At 43.1% G+C, this 18,670-nt stretch overlaps 2 protein-coding genes across 2 annotated transcripts in view; both read right to left on the bottom strand.

Moving 5' to 3' along the window:
- Positions 1-18,605, bottom strand: part of GUCY2C (guanylate cyclase 2C) — a 30,250-nt gene extending 11,645 nt beyond the window's left edge. The window contains exons 1-8 of the mRNA XM_034762755.1: positions 18,501-18,605; positions 17,455-17,559; positions 16,737-16,823; positions 9,501-9,633; positions 7,684-7,821; positions 3,882-3,970; positions 2,514-2,605; positions 86-244 (exon numbers count right to left, since the gene is read on the bottom strand). Of these exons, the coding sequence (XP_034618646.1) occupies positions 86-244; positions 2,514-2,605; positions 3,882-3,970; positions 7,684-7,821; positions 9,501-9,633; positions 16,737-16,823; positions 17,455-17,559; positions 18,501-18,605 (908 nt within the window). The remainder of the gene's footprint in view (positions 1-85; positions 245-2,513; positions 2,606-3,881; positions 3,971-7,683; positions 7,822-9,500; positions 9,634-16,736; positions 16,824-17,454; positions 17,560-18,500) is intronic.
- The window catches only part of PLBD1 (phospholipase B domain containing 1), a 133,855-nt gene that overhangs the window by 67,837 nt on the left and 47,348 nt on the right, over positions 1-18,670 (bottom strand).

Consider the following 18,670-nt stretch of genomic DNA (forward strand, 5'->3'; position numbering starts at 1 on the left):
TTTTGATGCATTACACACCAGTGGGCCTTACAGTCAATATTGAACGCTTCCTACTGCATGGAAACCCCTGCTGGTCAACACTCACCGTGGGAGCAGCATGAAGTTAAGCCTGTCCGCTCTGTCCCTTTCTGCCTTGTATAGCTCCGTCCTCTCCTCTACCAGATGCTCTAGGTTCCGGGAATAGAGCTGCAGACGCCGGATCAAGGTATCCATGTAGTTTTCATTGGTCTGACTATGGTAGTTACTGGAACCAGTAATTGGGAAAAGGATGAAGAAAGCACATTGGCAGGACAAGGGCAAAAGTGAACTACAGAAGATTATTTCAGAGTGTGGCTTCCTTGCTGTCATAACTATAAAGGGAAGGGTAACAGCCCTCCTGTGTACAATACTATAAAATCCCTCCTGGCCAGAGACTCCAAAATCCTTTTACCTGTAACGGGTTAAGAAGCTCAGGTAACCTGGCTGACACCTGACCCAAAGGACCAATAAGGGGATAAGATTCTTTCAAAGATTGGTGGGGGGAAGGCTTTTGTTTGTGCTCTTTGTTTTTGAGGAGAGTTCGCTCTTGGGACTAAGAGGGACCAGACATCAATCCAGGCTCTCCAAATCTTTCTGAACAAGTCTCTCATATTTCAAACTTGTAAGTACAGCCAGGCAAGGCATGGTAGTTTTATCTTTGTTTTCTCAACTTGTAAATGTACCTTTTACTAGGGTGTTTACCTCTGTTTGCTGTAACTTTGAACCTAAGGCTAGAGGGGGTTCTCTGGGCTCGTTGATTGGCCTGTAAAGTTATTTTCCATTCTGATTTTACAGAAATGATCTTTTACCTTTTTCTTTAAATTAAAAGCCTTCTTTTTAAGAACCTGATTGATTTTCCCTGTTTTTTAGATCCAAGGGGGTCAGATCTTGATCCACCAGGAGTTGGTGGGAGAGAGGAAGGGAGATGGTTAATTTCTCCTTGTTTTAAGATCCAAGTGGTTTGGATCTGTATTCACCAGGGAATTGGTGAAGAGTCTCTCAAGGCTACCCAGGGAAGGGAATTAACATATTGGGAGTGGTGGCAGCGAACCAGATCTAAGCTGGTAGTTAAGCTTAGAAGTTTTCATGCAGGCCCCCACATCTGTACCCTAAAGTTCAGAGTGGGGAAGGAGCCTTGACACTTGCAGTTAGAATGGAAATTGCTCAAAGCTCATAATTTCACCTCTTAGCAAAGGTCTTATTCTTAAGGCATAAAGGCCTGAGGTCCACCCAGATAACCCTGTCTTGCTAATTTTCTGAGCCCCTGTTTTCCTAGCCCTGCTAATCTCCACAGTTTCAGGTCACTTAAAATAACCGGAGACACAAATATTCAATGGGAGAGAGTACCATGAAAGCGAGAATCCTGAGAAGGAGCTAGAGGTGATAAGAGGCAGCAAATTAGATATAAATTTGCAGTGGGATATAGCACCAAAAAAGCCAATGCAATTTTGGACTGCCTTTGCAATGGCATCTTATCACCAAACGGGGAAGTAACAGGCTGTGGGTCACATTCACTCATTGAGATCTGCTGGTTTCCACTGGTGGGACCTGGACTGAAGACTCCCATCAATGGACCATCTGCCAGAAGCAGAGATGATATAGCACTAGCCAGTCATAATCTCTGCTTCACTTGGGGTCCTGAGCTAGCAGATGCAGCCTATGAAATGGATGGGGCCAAGATGGCTGGAAGATCCAATAATTTGGATTCTGATGGAAACTGCCTTTTCCCCAAGCAAAACATCCATATTAAGGTGACAGTGGAACCAACTACCCTCCCCTGGGGTAAACCCCCTTCTAATGCAGCTGCCTCTACAGTTGTTGAGCATGAATTGTGTGTTCCTCCATGCCCCTGGAAAAACAGAATCTAACTATTTTTCTGCACTTCTTTGGTGTGACCTCATCTGGAATGTTGTGTTCAGTTACAGACACCACATTATCAGAACAATAATGACAATCTGGAAGAAGTTCAGAGAAGAGCAACAAAAATAAAAGCATGTGGTTGGTGGGACAGACTTATGGGGATAAGTTTAAAAGTTGTGAAATGGTCTCTGAAGGGAAGTGGCTGAAAACCCATTGCTTGGGACTTTTAAATAACTAGATTAGAAAAAGTATGACAGGGAACTCATTTCACTCAAACCCTATAATTACCTTACTCTGGGTAACCTGATCTTTTCAATCACCTCACTTTGTGGTCATCTGAATCCATTAATATCACCAAAACAAGTGACCTAACCTTTTTAATCATCTCATCCCCAGAATATCCAACTGCATTAATTTCCTGAAACCTGGACATCATGACCCATTATCGGACACTTGGGTAGTCCCTATTTACACAATGTAATAATTTGGGCTCTGGGTGATCATCTCTCTCACACACCCACACCTGCCCGAGTCAGTGAGCTCTGTTTTTCCACTGATTGAGTCATGTTGTATCAGAATACACATCTATAACTATCAGCTTCCAAGTAGCTGGGAGTTTGGAACACAGTGCTTACCTGAATATTTTAGCCAGAGTGCTCTCAATTTTCTTAAAGTCAGGCCTTTTCTCTGGATCTTCCTCCCAGCAACTTTTTACAAGCGTATACACCTGAGAATGTACAACCCAGGATAAATTCAGGTGAGCACTTGCAAAGAATGGTAATAGAGTAAAACAGCAAGATCAGGATCTGTTCACTAGTCAATATGGAATTCCTCTCCCATCCTTCTTGGCCAGTAACTTATTAAAATGTGACCAATTGTTATTAATCTGTCATCAGGGAATTCATTATAGGCACCTTACAGCAACACTCACTTCACGTTAGCCACTGGTCAGCAGCCAGATGATACTGACCTTCAGTAATGACTACCAACCTGAACAGAATTTGAATCAGTGGTCCATAAATGAAAGCCAAGTGAAAGGATCCAATCCCCCAATCTGGTAGCAGACTGTAATTATTGACCTAGAAGTGAAAGCCTTAGTAATTCCATCCCCAATTCCCTGAGCTTGGGTCCTGGCTGGAACTGGTGATTCAGAGATAAAACATCATACTATTACCAGTCCCCTGAGATATCCACTCTAGTGTTTGATTATTGTGGTTTAATAATATCAATATTTTAAAAGACATGCCACTGTAATATAGAAATAATACTGTATTACTGTTTGAAAGTGTTGTCAAAATATAATAGTAGCCCTTTCCCAAATAGTTACATAGACCCCATAAATCACTCCACTTAAGAATATAGGATTTGCCACACTGGATCAGATGATCCATTAATGAAGTCCAGTATCTGGGCTCTTGTCATGTAGAGTCAGATGATTAAACACTTAGCCAAGTTATCCCACCTGCAGAACTGGCTAATAGCTGATGCTTCAGACAAAGGTAAAACACCCTCCCCATGATGCATCTGGTCAAGACAAACAGATACTGTGCCATACTAAACGTACATGTGTTCCTTAAAATGAAAAAGGGGTCTTTTTTGTCCCATATGTCCCATCAAAAATTTAATGCAATAAAATAATAATAATTCTAAAATAATTCAAAAGTTGTTTGCTTTTTTTTTTTTCCTTTTCTTTTCCAGTGGATTGGCAAACGCTTCCCACTGGACACCATGTGAATTCAGAAAGACCCACCCTTAACATATGTTGTAGTTGTTGGAAGCCACCAGGTGCAGAAGAAGGAAATGCTGTGTTATGGGCACTGGAGTGAGGAGGAAAGAAGTCCAGAGAATTACATTTCACTGCACTGATGTTAATTATGGGACATTTTTTCTTCCTGAAAGGCCACAGCATTGGAACATACAGTGTGTATAGCCTTCATCCTCCCACACCAGCCATCTCTGGCCTGGCTAGAAGCATTTCCTCTTTTCCTTTAGTGTAGGCTTACTTCCAGCTCTCCTTCTCCTGCAGTCTCTAGGATCAGGTCTGGGCGGAAGGGTCTAATTCCTTTGCCACTCTCCACTCTGTAAAGTTTCTCTAATGAAAAAAAAAAAGTGCAATATTTAAACAACAAAGTGGTAGTGCATTTCTGGGTGAGTTCAGTATGCCAAGGTAGTTTTCTAAATAGAGATGGGCCTAAAGTAAAAGCATGGCTCTGGACACCCATGTTTTTTTATCTGATCTGAACTTTGTGTGTGGGGGGTTTCTAGTTATAAGGCTCAAGGCCAGACCAGAGTGACTTGAAGCCACCTGAGAAATGAAAGGAACAGGAATGTACATGTGCATGTATTCGGCATGACAGACATAGACATGACAATTTCTCAAGTGGGCAGTAGCCATATTAGTGCCCTTCTGAGGATGGGGTGTACCCATAGTAAAAGGCAATGTGAGAAGCCCATTAGGATATTATGGCCTGATTTTCAGAAGTGCAGAGCACAATCTCACAAAGGCAATTGAAGCTGCAGATGCTCGGCCCCTTTAAAAATCAGAGCATCAATATATCTGAGTATAATTTTGAAACATAGCAGTTTGTTGCCTTATTTGTACCCATAAGCAGGAAGACACTGTCCCATCCTACCAAAACTCTCTGACTCCTGAACATGTCAGAATCCAGGTCATGTTTTCAAAACTCATTCATACTGTGACATCAACAAACTATTAGCTTGCTTCCTAACTTGCAATAATGAATGTTCTGCTAACCCAACCATATAAAGGGCTTCTGTAAGAGATATCACAAATGATTCTACGCGTACAGCAGGGGGATTTTTTGCCTATTACTGGTCCTTCTATCTATCTATCTATCTATTGTATTTACAGCATGCCAATCATCATAGTATCTAGATGCTTCATTTCAGAGGCAGAATATGACTCAAGCGTAATTCAAAAATTCTTCATTTGTTACCTGTCCTCTCTCTGATCCTAGCTAATGAATTAAGCCAAACATTTATAAAAGAGAAACTGTTGAGGGCTTTGAAAACCTTCCTAATAGTGAGTCCCAATCCCCACTGATTCTTGGCAGAATTCTATCAAACCTAACCCCTCAGCTGTCTGAATGTATGCTAAACTTATTTAACCAACTTCTGAAATCAGAATCAATATCAGAACCTGTTACATCAACCACCCATATATCCCTAATACTAAAATAAAGGGAAAAGCTCCATGGAGGGTGGATGTAATATCATTGCTAAAGAGAAACTTTAAATTTTTAACAAAAGATTGGCCCACAGATTTAAAAAAAGTTACTCGGTGAATCCAGAATGGCCTAAGAGGCTTCAGGCCCAATAGATTTAGCCCCTACTAATATTAGGAGACTATTAAATGTCCTGTCACCTGTGAGCCAGCTCTAGCAAGAGGCATGGATTGCATCCCATGATGCTGAGAAAGCTGTCAGTAAGTTGGTCTAAGCCTACAGGATGGAAACACTAAAGTGATTTGGAATGGACAAAACTTTTCTAAAATGGTGAAACTTCAAGATAAAACATAGGTCAAAGTCAACACAGAGACAGATTGTGACCCTAACGCTACTAGCTAAGTGGGGGTGGCGGGCAGTGAGGATCCAGGAACATTGTGCCTGAGCTGGCATCGTGGCTTCAGCACAGCAGGAAGAACATGGCCACTGAATCATCTTTTGAAAGAGTGCAACTTGCTCTCTCACCCTCATATGCAGCAAGCCCTGCTGGCTGAAGTATGGAAGGGAGAGTATATCCCTTTCCCCTCTCCACCCATTTTGGGGAGTCCTTTGCCAGTAGTGACACTACACTTATCAAATCCTTGTGTTCACTGGGATTGTGCCTACCCCCTGCACAAGGGGGAATAAGACTTATACTCTCTGCTCCCAATTGTACTCCCACACAGAACCAGGCATCATTTGACACACAGTATGCTCTTGGGCAGACAGGGTTATAAAGATGACCAATATGCCGTGAATATAGTATGTTTAGCTAATGATTCCCTATCTTCTAACTAAGTAGAGCACTGTAAACTTTCAAAAATTGGTGGTGATTTGCTTGTTTGTTTTTTAGGCAAACAGAAACCCAAAAGTAAATCTGAAATGTCCCTTCCCCACCAAACGAGCTTTCTCAGATGTTCATTTGTATTGAGTTAGCAATTTGAAAGGCTGTGTTTCCCAGAATATAAACATTACATGTCTGGGCAGGGAGCATGCTGAGGTTACCCCAGAAATGCTAACATGTTTAGAGGGAAAGAGCTAACAGGGAGGCTAAGGTGCTGCTGTACTATGTGTTTAAACGAACACAGGGAGGGTTTGGCAGGATGACTCAGCGGTAGAAAAGGTGTCTGAACTCGTTATCAATATGCAGTCTGGGGAATTCTAAACTCTTACATACATGTGGTTATTCTAATTTATAATGATAGATGGATTCTGGCATTGTGGCATTATTGGATTTTATATCATATAAACAAAATTTGTCCATTTCAGGAACAATACAATGTTGACTTCCCAATAAAAGAAACTTCTTTGATATCTGCAAACAAGACGCTTCATAGTTAAGTTTGTCCATTGTGGGTCTTTTATTAGCAAAGCCTTCTATCCGTGTAAACCTAACACAATTATCTCACTGGCCTACAAAGCTTTTGGCAAAGTCTTTTACAAATCAGGCAGATAGAGACCTAAAAGTTGTGTTCATTATATGAGGAAGGGTCATGCATTGTCCACAATCAGATGAAAACTGGACTAAAGTTAAAATTTTCAGAACCGCCTAAGTGACTAAGAAGCCCACTAGGACTTAAGTTTACGTCACTGAGGCAGTTTTGAAAATGTTGCTTTTAATTTCCACTGAAGATGAAGCCCCAGCTGGCCTCAACAGAACTTTAATGGAGTTCTGCTTTGGTAGTTGCATAGACTTACTGTTTCATCGTTTACACAGTGTATACAAAATTCATGCCTAAAACTCCAGTTACCTGACAAAAATATGGGCATAGAAGTCTTAACTGTATCCACATGGTCTGGGACTAACCATCTTCTGGATCAAAGGATTCAATACTTCCCCAGTTGCTTTTACTAGCCATGAGAGGTATGGGTCCACAACTCAAAAATCACAAGCTGATATTCACCCAGTGACTCCATAACCTCCGTAGCAAAACTTCCTAGAATGCCCTCAAGGCATGGATCTGCTCTTTAAAATAGCAGCCAATTTGGTGCAAATATAATTAATCTTCTCCCTGAAATATGTGGAAAATTCCCTGCAGCACAAAAGATCTGATTAGGTTTCTGAGCCAAGGAAACCAGAATTTACCAGGCTGTCAACTATTTCGAACAGTACCATGAACTGTGGTTTCATGGATGCAGTGGAGAAGAAAATTTTCTTCTCTTGCAACATTATTGGTGAGATCTGCAAAATGCCGTAGTGAATGCCTAACTAGCCCACCTATAAATGCCAAGCACTTTTATTTCATGTCATTGGGTTTCTTTTGCCCTTTGGTGTCCATGTGGGTTTGTTGTTGATGTTTGGTATTACTGAATTGTGACACGTTGGAATATGTAATGTTGCAAGGTGGAAGGAGGGAAGGAAAAACAATACAAAACTTATTTTAAAAAATCACAGCTATTACTCCCAGGTGTCATTACTATTAGACTCTTCATTCATTGTCCAGTGAGAAAAATAGCAGCTCAAGTACTTAACAGAGACAGTGTTTTTCACTAAAAGTTGTGGAAAATGTAACAGTCAGAGACACAACCTCCAAATGCTACGGTTGTAGCATAAGATAGATGTGGGTTTTAAGTCTTTTACCTTTATGGTCCCGGCAGAAGTTAGTGTAGAAGGTCTCCCTGCGCAAGATGATCTCCTGTGCAATGATTCCATAGCTGTACACATCACCTTTCTGAGACACATCAGCATGACGAAGGTGTTCAGGAGCTGTCCACAGATCTGAGCAGCCAGAAGTGGTAGATACAGAGAGAGATTAAACTGATTTATGGGAGCTTTTTCAGAACCTCACCCCCTTCATATTGTTTTAATTTTATCTTTTTACTGTTGTTACGCCCATCCCCACTACAGCTTGGTATTGTTTAGATATTTGTTCAGCTGTTGTGTGGAAGGGCCGACTTCAATACACACTGGATAACTGACTACCAGATATGCTTAGGTTCAAACACAAGTTGTTGAGCTAGATGGAGGAATTACTGGGTGAGGTTCCATGGCCTGTGTTGTGCAGAAGGTCAGATTGGATGGTCATAAGGTCCTTGCTGGTCTTAAATTCCATGAACCTATGAAAATAATCCCCAAATGTTTTTAAGGCTGACAACATCATTGTGTCATAACATCTGTGGCTAGATAACAACATACATGTGTATTTCTTGTACACCAGTCACCATGATATCTAGACATTGTGGTGTTATTCTGTTGTGCCAACCTATCATGACATGTTGTTATTATATCATAATGTAAAGCAAAATCATTCTCTTAGCTGCAACACAGCAGTCATAATGCAAACACCACCCTGTTGTGATGAAAAAACTTTGTTTCAAGGGATGAATTCTAACAACCAATAATTCTCAGTTTGCTTGTAACAATATTTCCCCCTGAGCTACCAGAGAAAGAAGAGAAATCCTGTTACTAATATAAAAATAAGAACATAAGAACGCCCATACTGGGTCAGACCAAAGGTCCATCTATCCCAGTATCCTGTCGTCCAACAGTGGCCAATGACAGATGCCCCAGAGGGAATGAACAGAATAGGTAATCATCAAGTGATCCATCCCCTGTCACCCATTTCCAGCTTCTGGCAAACAGAGACTAGGGACACCATCCCTGCCCATCCTGGCTCATAGCCATTGATGGACCTATGCTCCATGAACTTATCTAGTTCTTTTTTAAACCCTATTATAGTCTTGGCCTTCACAACATCCTCTGGCAAGGAGTTCCATAGGTTGACTGTGTGTTGTGTGAAAAAATCCTTCCTTCTTTTTGTTTTAAATCAGTTGCCTATTAATTTCGTTTGGTGATCCCTAGATCCCACAGGGGGACACTTTAGCTGGGGCCACCCTGCCACATGCTGTCAGAGAGCTTTTTCCCTGCAGTTCCTGCCATCTGAACAACCTTCCTATCTTGCCCTCTCACAAACTCCCCGTGCTTTTCAAATATCAGTTGAAAATATATCTTTCTTTCCTCTCTTCTTTTTACCACTTGCTTACTTTTTCCTTCTGCCATAACTTCTCTCTGTTACTGTATTATTTAACTCAGTAAAATGTTTTCAGACACAGTTTGTATGAAGGGTGCGATACAAAATAAAGTTGTATTGAATGTCATGCATTCATTTCTCTGTACTCAGTACATCTAATGCATAATAGATCACGGGATATCATGTAGCTTTTTAGAGAGTAAACATTAAAAAGTCTTAGTGGACTAAGAAAATCTAACTTTCCACAACATTATAGTGAGTATGTGTTAGACAAATCAGTAAGTTTACTTTTGCATAGAAACATACATATTGCTTTCACTTAAACCTATTTCCCCACATGCTGTAGTTTGGCCTAATAGTCCCACAATCTTATTCCAGGGCTGGGAAGAAGATGTGAAGAATTGGGATTGGAACTATTTTTGCATACCTTTCCTTGGAGGAAGAATGGAATTGCAGCCAAAATCAGTAATTTTCACCACCATGCGGCTGTCCACTACACAGTTTGTGGACTTGAGGCGGCCATGGACCTCAGTTTTGCTTGAGTGCAGGTAGGACATTCCCTGTGAGATAAAGAGAGAGTGAGACTGTTTGTGACTGCTACCAACATTAGTAAGAATGTGAAGGTTCATCATAAAATATATCTAGGTACTTACATGGCCCTCATCAGCATAGTATCTGAGCATGTCACAATTATTAAAGAATTTTATCCTCACTACACCTCTATGAGGTAGAGAATTAATTTACCAAAGGGGATTTTCCAAGGTCAGATTAGATGTCTGTGGTAGAGCTCTATATACACTAGTCAATACATAATGCCTGCAGTCTCTGGGCTAACTTCAGAGGTGAATCTTCCAGTTCCCTCAGCATGCAGGTTATGCTAATTCAGATGATTTTAGACTCCGGCTTCCTGAACTCTCTTTCTCTGACCCACATACTTGCAGACGTAATTTGCACCCCTTTATTCATCACTTCTGAATTTGGCTTAGTCTAGGACTGTCAAAGATGGCATATCTGATATGTCAAGGAGCTGGAAGAGCGATGTAGCAGGAAAAACAACTGGTAGGTAGGTGTAAATTTAAGTAGGCGGCGTATCTGTATGCTGAGGAGGCTAGAAGGTGTATATGACATCAGTTTAGATCTCCTCTGAATTTGGCCCCATAATTTTAAACACACACATTCAGATGTCATCCTCAAGGATGACAGATGATAATCATGAATGTGGATTATACCAATTGAGTGATCATAATCACAGGGTATGACATGCCGCTCTTTCACAAGAGAGAACTGTGCTTTGTTTATAGTAGGGGAAGAGTCAGGTAGTGTTGTGAGACAGTTGAGACAGGAACAGCAGAGGTATGTTTGAACTCCAACCGTAGGGGGATGCAAGCATCCCTAAAAATGTGATTGGAACTGGTTATCCTGTGCATACATATATCATGCTGGAACCTGTAGAGACTACGTAATAATGTGTGTCCAAAGGAAACACTTCTTAACGCTGCTGCTACTCCCATGCAGCCTTGCTGACACCACCTAGTGTAGAGAGCCTACAACGGCAGGCCCTTCTGCAAGCTTCAGGGCCCACTTTCTGCTTCTGCATCTCGTGTGTACTCCTGCTGACACCAACCCAGGGAGCAAATCCACTAGAGCAGAAACTCCTCACCAGTTTTGGCCTCCTACGAGATGATTCAATGAAACTGTGGTCTACATGTGACAGAACTCCCTTGTCTTCAAGTTGGGGAGCTGGTGTGTCGGAGAAGGCTTTCTCCTCCACTGCCATCCTTTTTACTGGGGAAGCGGGTTTGGAAGCAGAAAACCTGGTTAAGCACACGGGTGAGTTTCAAAATTGCCTGAGTGAGTTAGGAGCACAAATCCCATTGACTTTCAGTGAGGTTTATGCTCCTGTATCTCTTAAGGACAAATCAATGGAAGTTAGATGGCTTGGCGCTTTTGAAAATCCCAGTAGGTGCCTCTCTGCATCTTTAGGTACATCTCTACCCCGATATAACGCTGTCCTCAGGAGCCAAAAAATCTTACCGCGTTATAGGTGAAACGGCGTTATATTGAACTTGCTTTGATACACCGGAGTGTGCAGCCCTGCCCCCCCAGAGCACTGCTTTACCGCGTTATATCTGAATTTGTGTTATATTGGGTCACGTTATATCAGGGTAGATGTGTACCTAAATACCTTTTAAAATATAGCCCCAAGGCACTTTTGAAGATCCCATCCTTCAGCTTTAATTCTGACCAAGCCCTTTCAACGGGCCCATTTTTCTGATATGGTACAAAAATATTGCATTCAGCTGCACAATTTCCTTCAGCTTATTTAACAATGCCCCTTGTTTAACAAGCAACAGCCTTGCAAGAGCAACATTTGCCCTTGTGCCCATAAGGCTCAATGACTGTAATTTCTTTGTATCAGGGCTTTTGTCAGGTCTTTTCAGTGACTTGCAGCTAGTACAGAATATAGATGTGCCAGTCCTGGGGCCCTGTGATGTGTGCTGAAGAAGGTGCCAGTCCTTGGACCTGTCATGAGTCTGCAGAGGCAGCAGGCACTGACTCAAAACTACCTCTGCTGCTGGAGCCTGCACTGTCTCCTCCACACCACCAGGGGCTGCTACAGTGGCAGAGGCTGCTTCCTGCTCTCTTTCTGGATGGAGCTAGAAGGGAATCAGTGAAGATAGCACCAGCTGCCTGGCACAGAAACAATGAGCTGCAAGAGGCATCAGGCCTTGCACCAGCTCTCAGGGTCAGCTGAGAAGCTGGGGAAGCAGAAGGCAGAATTCACAGATTGGGCAGCAGTCAGGGAGGCAGGAATTGGAGTGCAAGGGAACAAGAGCTGGTGATGGAAGGTGCAGGGTTGCAAGAACTGGGTGTTGGATTAGTGAACTGCAGGAAGTAGCAATTGGGTCTAAGGGATGCATGAGCTGGGTATTGAGGGAAATGGGAGCTATAAGGCAGTGCACCAGGAGACGGATGTAAGCAGAGAAGGAGCTGTTGGGATAAAAGTAGGGAATTGTGTGTGTGCATGAGGGTCAGGTAAGGTGATGACAGCAGAGTGGTGTATGGTAATCACTAGGCCACACCATAGCCCTCCATTACAATACCAGCTCCAAACTGCAAATCACCAAATACTCGTGTTTAGGAGGACTCCTCGGAGAACTTGCCTGAATCATCTTGACTGGTTCAAATAACATCAGGTGATATGCCATAGAAAGGGCCTCCTAACCCTTTTATTCTTGACTCCCATATGCATTTATAAATAGTACAGTGGCTAAGAGGTTGTCTATGAAATCCTGGCTCCATAGAAGTCAACAAGAATTTTGCCAGTGACTTCATTGAAGTCAGTATTCGCCCTCTATCTCAGTGTATGATCTCATCAGATCTGATACTCTCAATGGGGTCAGCGTTGGTCAGTGCCTGGAAGGGAGTCCTATGGAGATTAACTGCAAAGAATTAAGAAAACTTGTTTGTAAGATTCCAGAAGAGAGGGAAACATGTCCACAGTTGTTATTTAAAAGAGTTCTTAATGCTGAAGGTTAACTGAATGTGAAATAGTCATTAACAGGACCAACAAACTGTGACAATTTGGATTAAGGAGATTTTAATAAAAAGTGAGATTTTCATTATCACCTTGAAACAGACAGGGGGAAAAGGGAGGAGGTGTTGCCTTATATATTAAAAAGGTACACACTTGGACTGAGGTGGAGATGGACATAGGAGACGGAAGTGTTGAGAGTCTCTGGGTTAGGCTAAAAGGGGTAAAAAACAAGGGTGATGTCATGCTAGGAGTCTACTACAGGCCACCTAACCAGGTGGAAGAGGTGGATGAGGCTTTTTTTAAACAACTAACAAAATCATCCAAAGCCCAAGATTTGGTGGTGATGAGGGACTTCAACTATCCAGATATATGATGGGAAAATAACACAGCGGGGCACAGACTATTCAATAAGTTCTTGGACTGCATTGCAGACAGCTTTTTATTTAAGAAGGTTGAAAAAGCTACTGGGGGGAAGCTGTTCTAGACTTGATTTTAACAAATAGAGAGGAACTCATTGAGAATTTGAAAGTAGAAGGCAGCTTGGGTGAAAGTGATCATGAAATCATAGAGTTTGCAATTCTAAGGAAGGGTAGAAGGGAGTACAGCAAAATAGAGACAATGGATTTCAGGAAGGCGGATTTTGGTAAGCTCAGAGAGCTGATAGGTAAGGTCCCATGGAAATCAAGACTGAGGGGAAAAACAACTGAGGAGAGTTGGCAGTTTTTCAAAGGGACACTATTAAGGGCCCAAAAGCAAGCTATTCCGCTGGTTAGGAAAGATAGAAAATGTGGCAAAAGACCACCTTGGCTTAACCACGAGATCTTGCATGATCTAAAAAATAAAAAGGAGTCATATAAAAAATGGAAACTAGGACAGATTACAAAGGATGAATATAGGCAAACAACACAGGAATGCAGGGGCAAGATTAGAAAGGCAAAGGCACAAAATGAGCTCAAACTAGCTACAGGAATAAAGGGAAACAAGAAGACTTTTTATCAATATATTAGAAGCAAGAGGAAGACCAAAGACAGGGTAGGCCCACTGCTCAGTGAAGAGGGAGAAACAGTAACAGGAAACTTGGAAATGTCAGAGATGCTTAATGACTTCTTTGTTTCGGTCTTTACCGAGAAGTCTGAAGGAATGCCTAACATAGTGAATGCTAATGGGAAGGGGGTAGGTTTAGCAGATAAAATAAAAATAAAATAAAGAATAAGTTAAAAATCACTTAGAAAAGTTAGATGCCTGCACGTCACCAGGCCTCATGAAATGCATCCTAGAATACTCAAGGAGCTGATAGAGGAGGTATCTGAGCCTCTAGGTATTATCTTTGGAAAATCATGGGAGATGGGAGAGATTGCAGAAGACTGGAAAAGGGCAAATATAGTGCCCATCTATAAAAAGGGAAATAAAAACAACCCAGGAAACTATAGAGCAGTTAGTTTAACTTCTGTGCCAGGGAAGATAATGGAGCAAGTAATTCAGGAAATCATCTGCAAACACTTGGGAGGTGGTAAGGTGATAGGGAATAGCCAGCATGGATTTGTAAAGAACAAATCGTGTCAAACCAATCTGATAGCTTTCTTTGATAGGAATAACAAGCCTTGTGGATAAGGGAGAAGCTGTGGATGTGGTACACCTAGACTTTAGTAAGGCATTTGATACGGTCTCGCATGATATTCTTATCGATAAACTAGGCAAATACAATTTAGATGGGGCTACTATAAGGTGGGTGCATAACTGGCTGGATAACCGTACTCAGAGAGTTGTTATTAATGGTTCCCAATCCTGCTGGAAAGGCATAACAAGTGGGGTTCCGCAGGGGTCTCTTTTGGGACCGGCTCTGTTCAATACCTTCATTAACGACTTAGATATCGGCATAGAAAGTACGCTTATTAAGTTTGCAGATGATACCAAACTGGGAGGGATTGCAACTGCTTTGGAGGACAGGATCATAATTCAAAATGATCTGGACAAATTGGAGAAATGGTCCGAGGTAAACAGGATGAAGTTTAACAAAGACAAATGCAAAGTGCTCCACTTAGGAAGGAAAAATCAGTTTCACATATACAGAATGGGAAGAGACTGTCTAGGAAGGAGTACGGCAGAAAGAGATCTAGGGGTTATAGTGGATCACAAGCTAAATATGAGTCAACAGTGTGATGCTGTTGCAAAAAAAGCAAACATGATTCTGGGATGTATTAACAGGTGTGTTGTGAGCAAGACACGAGAAGTCATTCTTCCGCTCTACTCTGCTCTGGTTAGGCCTCAACTGGAGTATTGTGTCCAGTTCTGGGCACCGCGTTTCAAGAAAGATGTGGAGAAATTGGAGAGGGTCCAGAGAAAAGCAACAAGAATGATTAAAGGTCTTGAGAACATGACCTATGAAGGAAGGCTGAAAGAATTGGGTTTGTTTAGTTTGGAAAAGTTAAGACTGAGAGGGGACATGATAGCAGTTTTCAGGTATCTAAAAGGGTGTCATAAGGAGGAGGGAGAAAACTTGTTCACCTTAGCCTCTAAGGATAGAACAAGAAGCAATGGGCTTAAATTGCAGCAAGAGAGGTTTAGGTTGGACATTAGGAAAAAGTTCCTAATTGTCAGGGTGGTTAAACACTGGAATAAATTGCCTAGGGACGCTGTGGAATCTCCATCTCTGGAGATATTTAAGAGTAGGTTAGATAAATGTCTATCAGGGATGGTCTAGACAGAATTTGGTCCTGCCATGAGGGCAGGGGACTGAACTCGATGACCTCTCAAGGTCCCTTCCAGTCCTAGAATCTATGAATCTATAATCACCAAGTGATCCATCCCCTCACCCATTCTCAGCTTCTGGCAAACAGAGGCTAGGGATATCATCCCTGCCCATCCTGGCTAATAGCCATTGAAAGATTTACATATAAAAGATTAACTACAGTGTTCATTTAAAAAACAAACCCTATTCTGTTCTTTTTGATACAAGATGGTGCGAGTCTACCATTCTGAACAAACATTGGAGTTTTCCTTTAAGCAGCTTGCCCAACGCCACACACCATAAATCAGCAGCAGAGCTAGGAATAGAATTTAGGGCTCCAAGTGCCTAAATCCCTTCTCTAGCCACTAGACCGCACTTTTTCTCTTGGTAGCCTAAAGCATATATTATGTTAGGCCAGGGGTGAGCAAACTTTTTAGCCCGGGGGCCACATCGGGGTTGCGAAATGGTATGGAGGGCCGGGTAGGGAAGGCTGTGCCTCCCCAAACAGCCTGCCCCCTGCCCCTTATCTGTTCCCTTCCACTTCCCGCCCCCTGACTGCCCCCCTCAAAACCCTCAACCCATCCAATCCCCCCTGCTCCCTGTCTCCTGACCACCCCTCCCGGAACCCCCTGCCCCTAACCCCCCCCCAGGACCCCACCCCCTATGCAACCCCCCCTCCTCCCTGTCCCCTGACCGACCCCCGGGATCCCCCCATCCAACCCCCCCCGTCCCCTGACCACCCCCTCCCAAGACCCCCTGCCCCTAATCACTCCCCTGGGACCACCCTCATCCCCTTTCGGAATGTGGCCCTGCGAACATGGGCGGAGGACTCAGGAGGAGCAAGGGCAGCCGCGCAGCCGGAGAGAAGCGGCGGTTTCCCCTTCAAAGCACTGCTTCTCTCCAGCCAGCTGCGCAGCCGCCCGGTGCTCCTCCTTAGTCCTCCGGCCACGTTCCCCGCGCTTCTGCCACCCACACAGCCCGCCTGCTCCCCTGCCCCCGCAGTGCAGCCCCTCCCCCCCCCACGGGGGGTGCGCCAGTGCTGAGCTGCCCGAGTGCCCGGCCTTGGGGCCCCCTGTTGTTGGGGTGCCCGTGCCAGGGCACCCTGTCTTCACCGTTAAATCTGCCCCTGAGCCGCGCCGCCCAGCCGGAGCCAGCCTCGCTGCTGCGCTGCCAGCACAGTGAGCTGAGGCTGCGGGAGAGAGGGGACAGCAGGGGAGGGGCCGGGGCCGGCCCGGAGCTCAGGGGCTGGGCAGGGTGGCCCTGTGGGCCGGATGTGGCCCGCAGGCCATAGTTTGCCCACCTCTGTGTTAAGCCCTGTCACCTATAGCTACCCACTATGTAAGTTTTATAGCATGAGGACAGGTTTATAAATGCTTCATTGCCACTGATTCACTTACCTTGGCAATATCATACATGACAGAGATTTTAAACTCCCAGTCCATGAAGGTGCCATCTGGGTAGGAGATCTTATCATTTAAGACATCCTGGGAGGACAAGAAGGAGACAAAGGGGCTGACTTATAGCAAGGAAACAGCCGGGAAAGGCATCTCTTGGTAATGTTAACAAAGCTCTGAATCACACAGCCTTTTGGCCAATGACTAAAAAGGGGTACCCCTCTGTTTTACTTAAGAAGTACGTAAATTATGACAGACACTGGGTTACTTGGAGGCTAGGGAATGGAATATAAGTTTGTCCTACACAGCAACAACAAAAATGTGAGAATCTAACTTCTAACCACTGTGGTTTCCAGTAGCAAAAATGAGCCTCTGTGAATGTTTGACTACATGAACACTGTGCAAAGCCTAGCAAGACATTCTGACTTGTCTGTCACTGCATCCTTTAATTATGAGAGTGATCCAAAGCCCAGTGAAGTCAATGAGAATCTTTCCATTGACTCAGGAGCAATGCCAGTTTACACCTGCTGAGGATCGACTCCAGGCAGGAGAAGGGAGAGGAGCAGAAGAGAAGTCAGTGATATTACTTCAGTACTTCTATGAAGTAATATTACTGACTTCACTTCTGCTCCTCTCCCTTCTCTCGTCCTAGGACCCAGCCGTCTGGCAGGTTAGCATTTCCTTTTACAAACTGGTAAGAGGGGCTTGCACAGTTATTTACCCGCAATGATCCTCTCTCACAGTATTCAATCACCCCAAAGATCATCGTGTCCATCTTCACTGTGCCATAGAACTTCGTCAGGTTGTAATAGTCGATCTGGAGGAGCTAGAGCAAAAATAATGTATCCATTAAAAACAGTGTGGGAGCCAAAATTAAGTCTGATGCTGTGAAGGGGCTCTCAATCCCAGACCCTGATATGATGTGTGGGTTCTCTGTGTGCAGGTGTGTGAGAACCAAAGTGGGTGATTGCTGAAGGGTAGCTCTCATTCCAGAGCCTTCTGATCTAGGAGATAAGCATGGGGAGTGACTGTTTACTGTATTCCAAACTCCGCTGTCTCCATTACTGCCTCTGCAGTAGAACCTCACAGTTTCACACCCTGGACACGGATACCCATTATAAATGACTGAATGTTGCAAATTAGTTAGTAAATGAACAAATAATACAAATATGAGGATCTTGCATGATAGTATGTACTTTGTTCATTTAGTTAGGCTATTGCAGTTTCATTTAAATTATTTATAATACTTTACAATGTATCTGTCCCTAATGTAAAAATGTACTTAGTATATTTTCTAAAAAACCATGAAATATTAAAGCCAAATTAAACCCTAATGTAGGGCATAACTCTGTGGAAATTAATGGAGATGTATTTGTATACAGCGGAGATGCATTTAGCCCTTAGTAATAGGAGATTTGACTACAACACTCCACTATTAAATGATTGGTATGAAGTGAGGAAAGAGAAAGCATCATTTTTAGCACTGATTATAAAAATGTGGATTAACAAGATTCTATCAAGTTCATGAGCGATCTCAGTCATCCTCAACTTCAATGACTTACAGTGCAGAATCAGAACTGTGTATAAGACCCGCCCCCCCCATAACAAACAGAAGGGTCCTCAGGCTACAGTAGCCTGTGGGATGGACACACACACACACACACACACACACACACACACACACACACACACATGGATTTGGGGGAATGGGTTCACTAATTAGTTGCCTTCACTCTGTAGTGTCTAGCTGCTACATGAAAGAGTTACCTTGTTCAGTTCTATCTTTTGTTTCTCTGTGAAATTCCCATCATTGTGTTTGAGATCTTTCAGGATCACTACCTGGAAAGAAAAAAACAACTGGAAGGAAACCATAGCAGTTGCACAACAACAATCTGTGCTCCCCTAAACTACTTCTGGTATTTGAGTATATCCTTATC

Source organism: Trachemys scripta, chromosome 1 (assembly GCF_013100865.1).
Source record: "Trachemys scripta elegans isolate TJP31775 chromosome 1, CAS_Tse_1.0, whole genome shotgun sequence".
In the NCBI taxonomy this organism is placed as follows: domain Eukaryota; kingdom Metazoa; phylum Chordata; order Testudines; family Emydidae; genus Trachemys; species Trachemys scripta.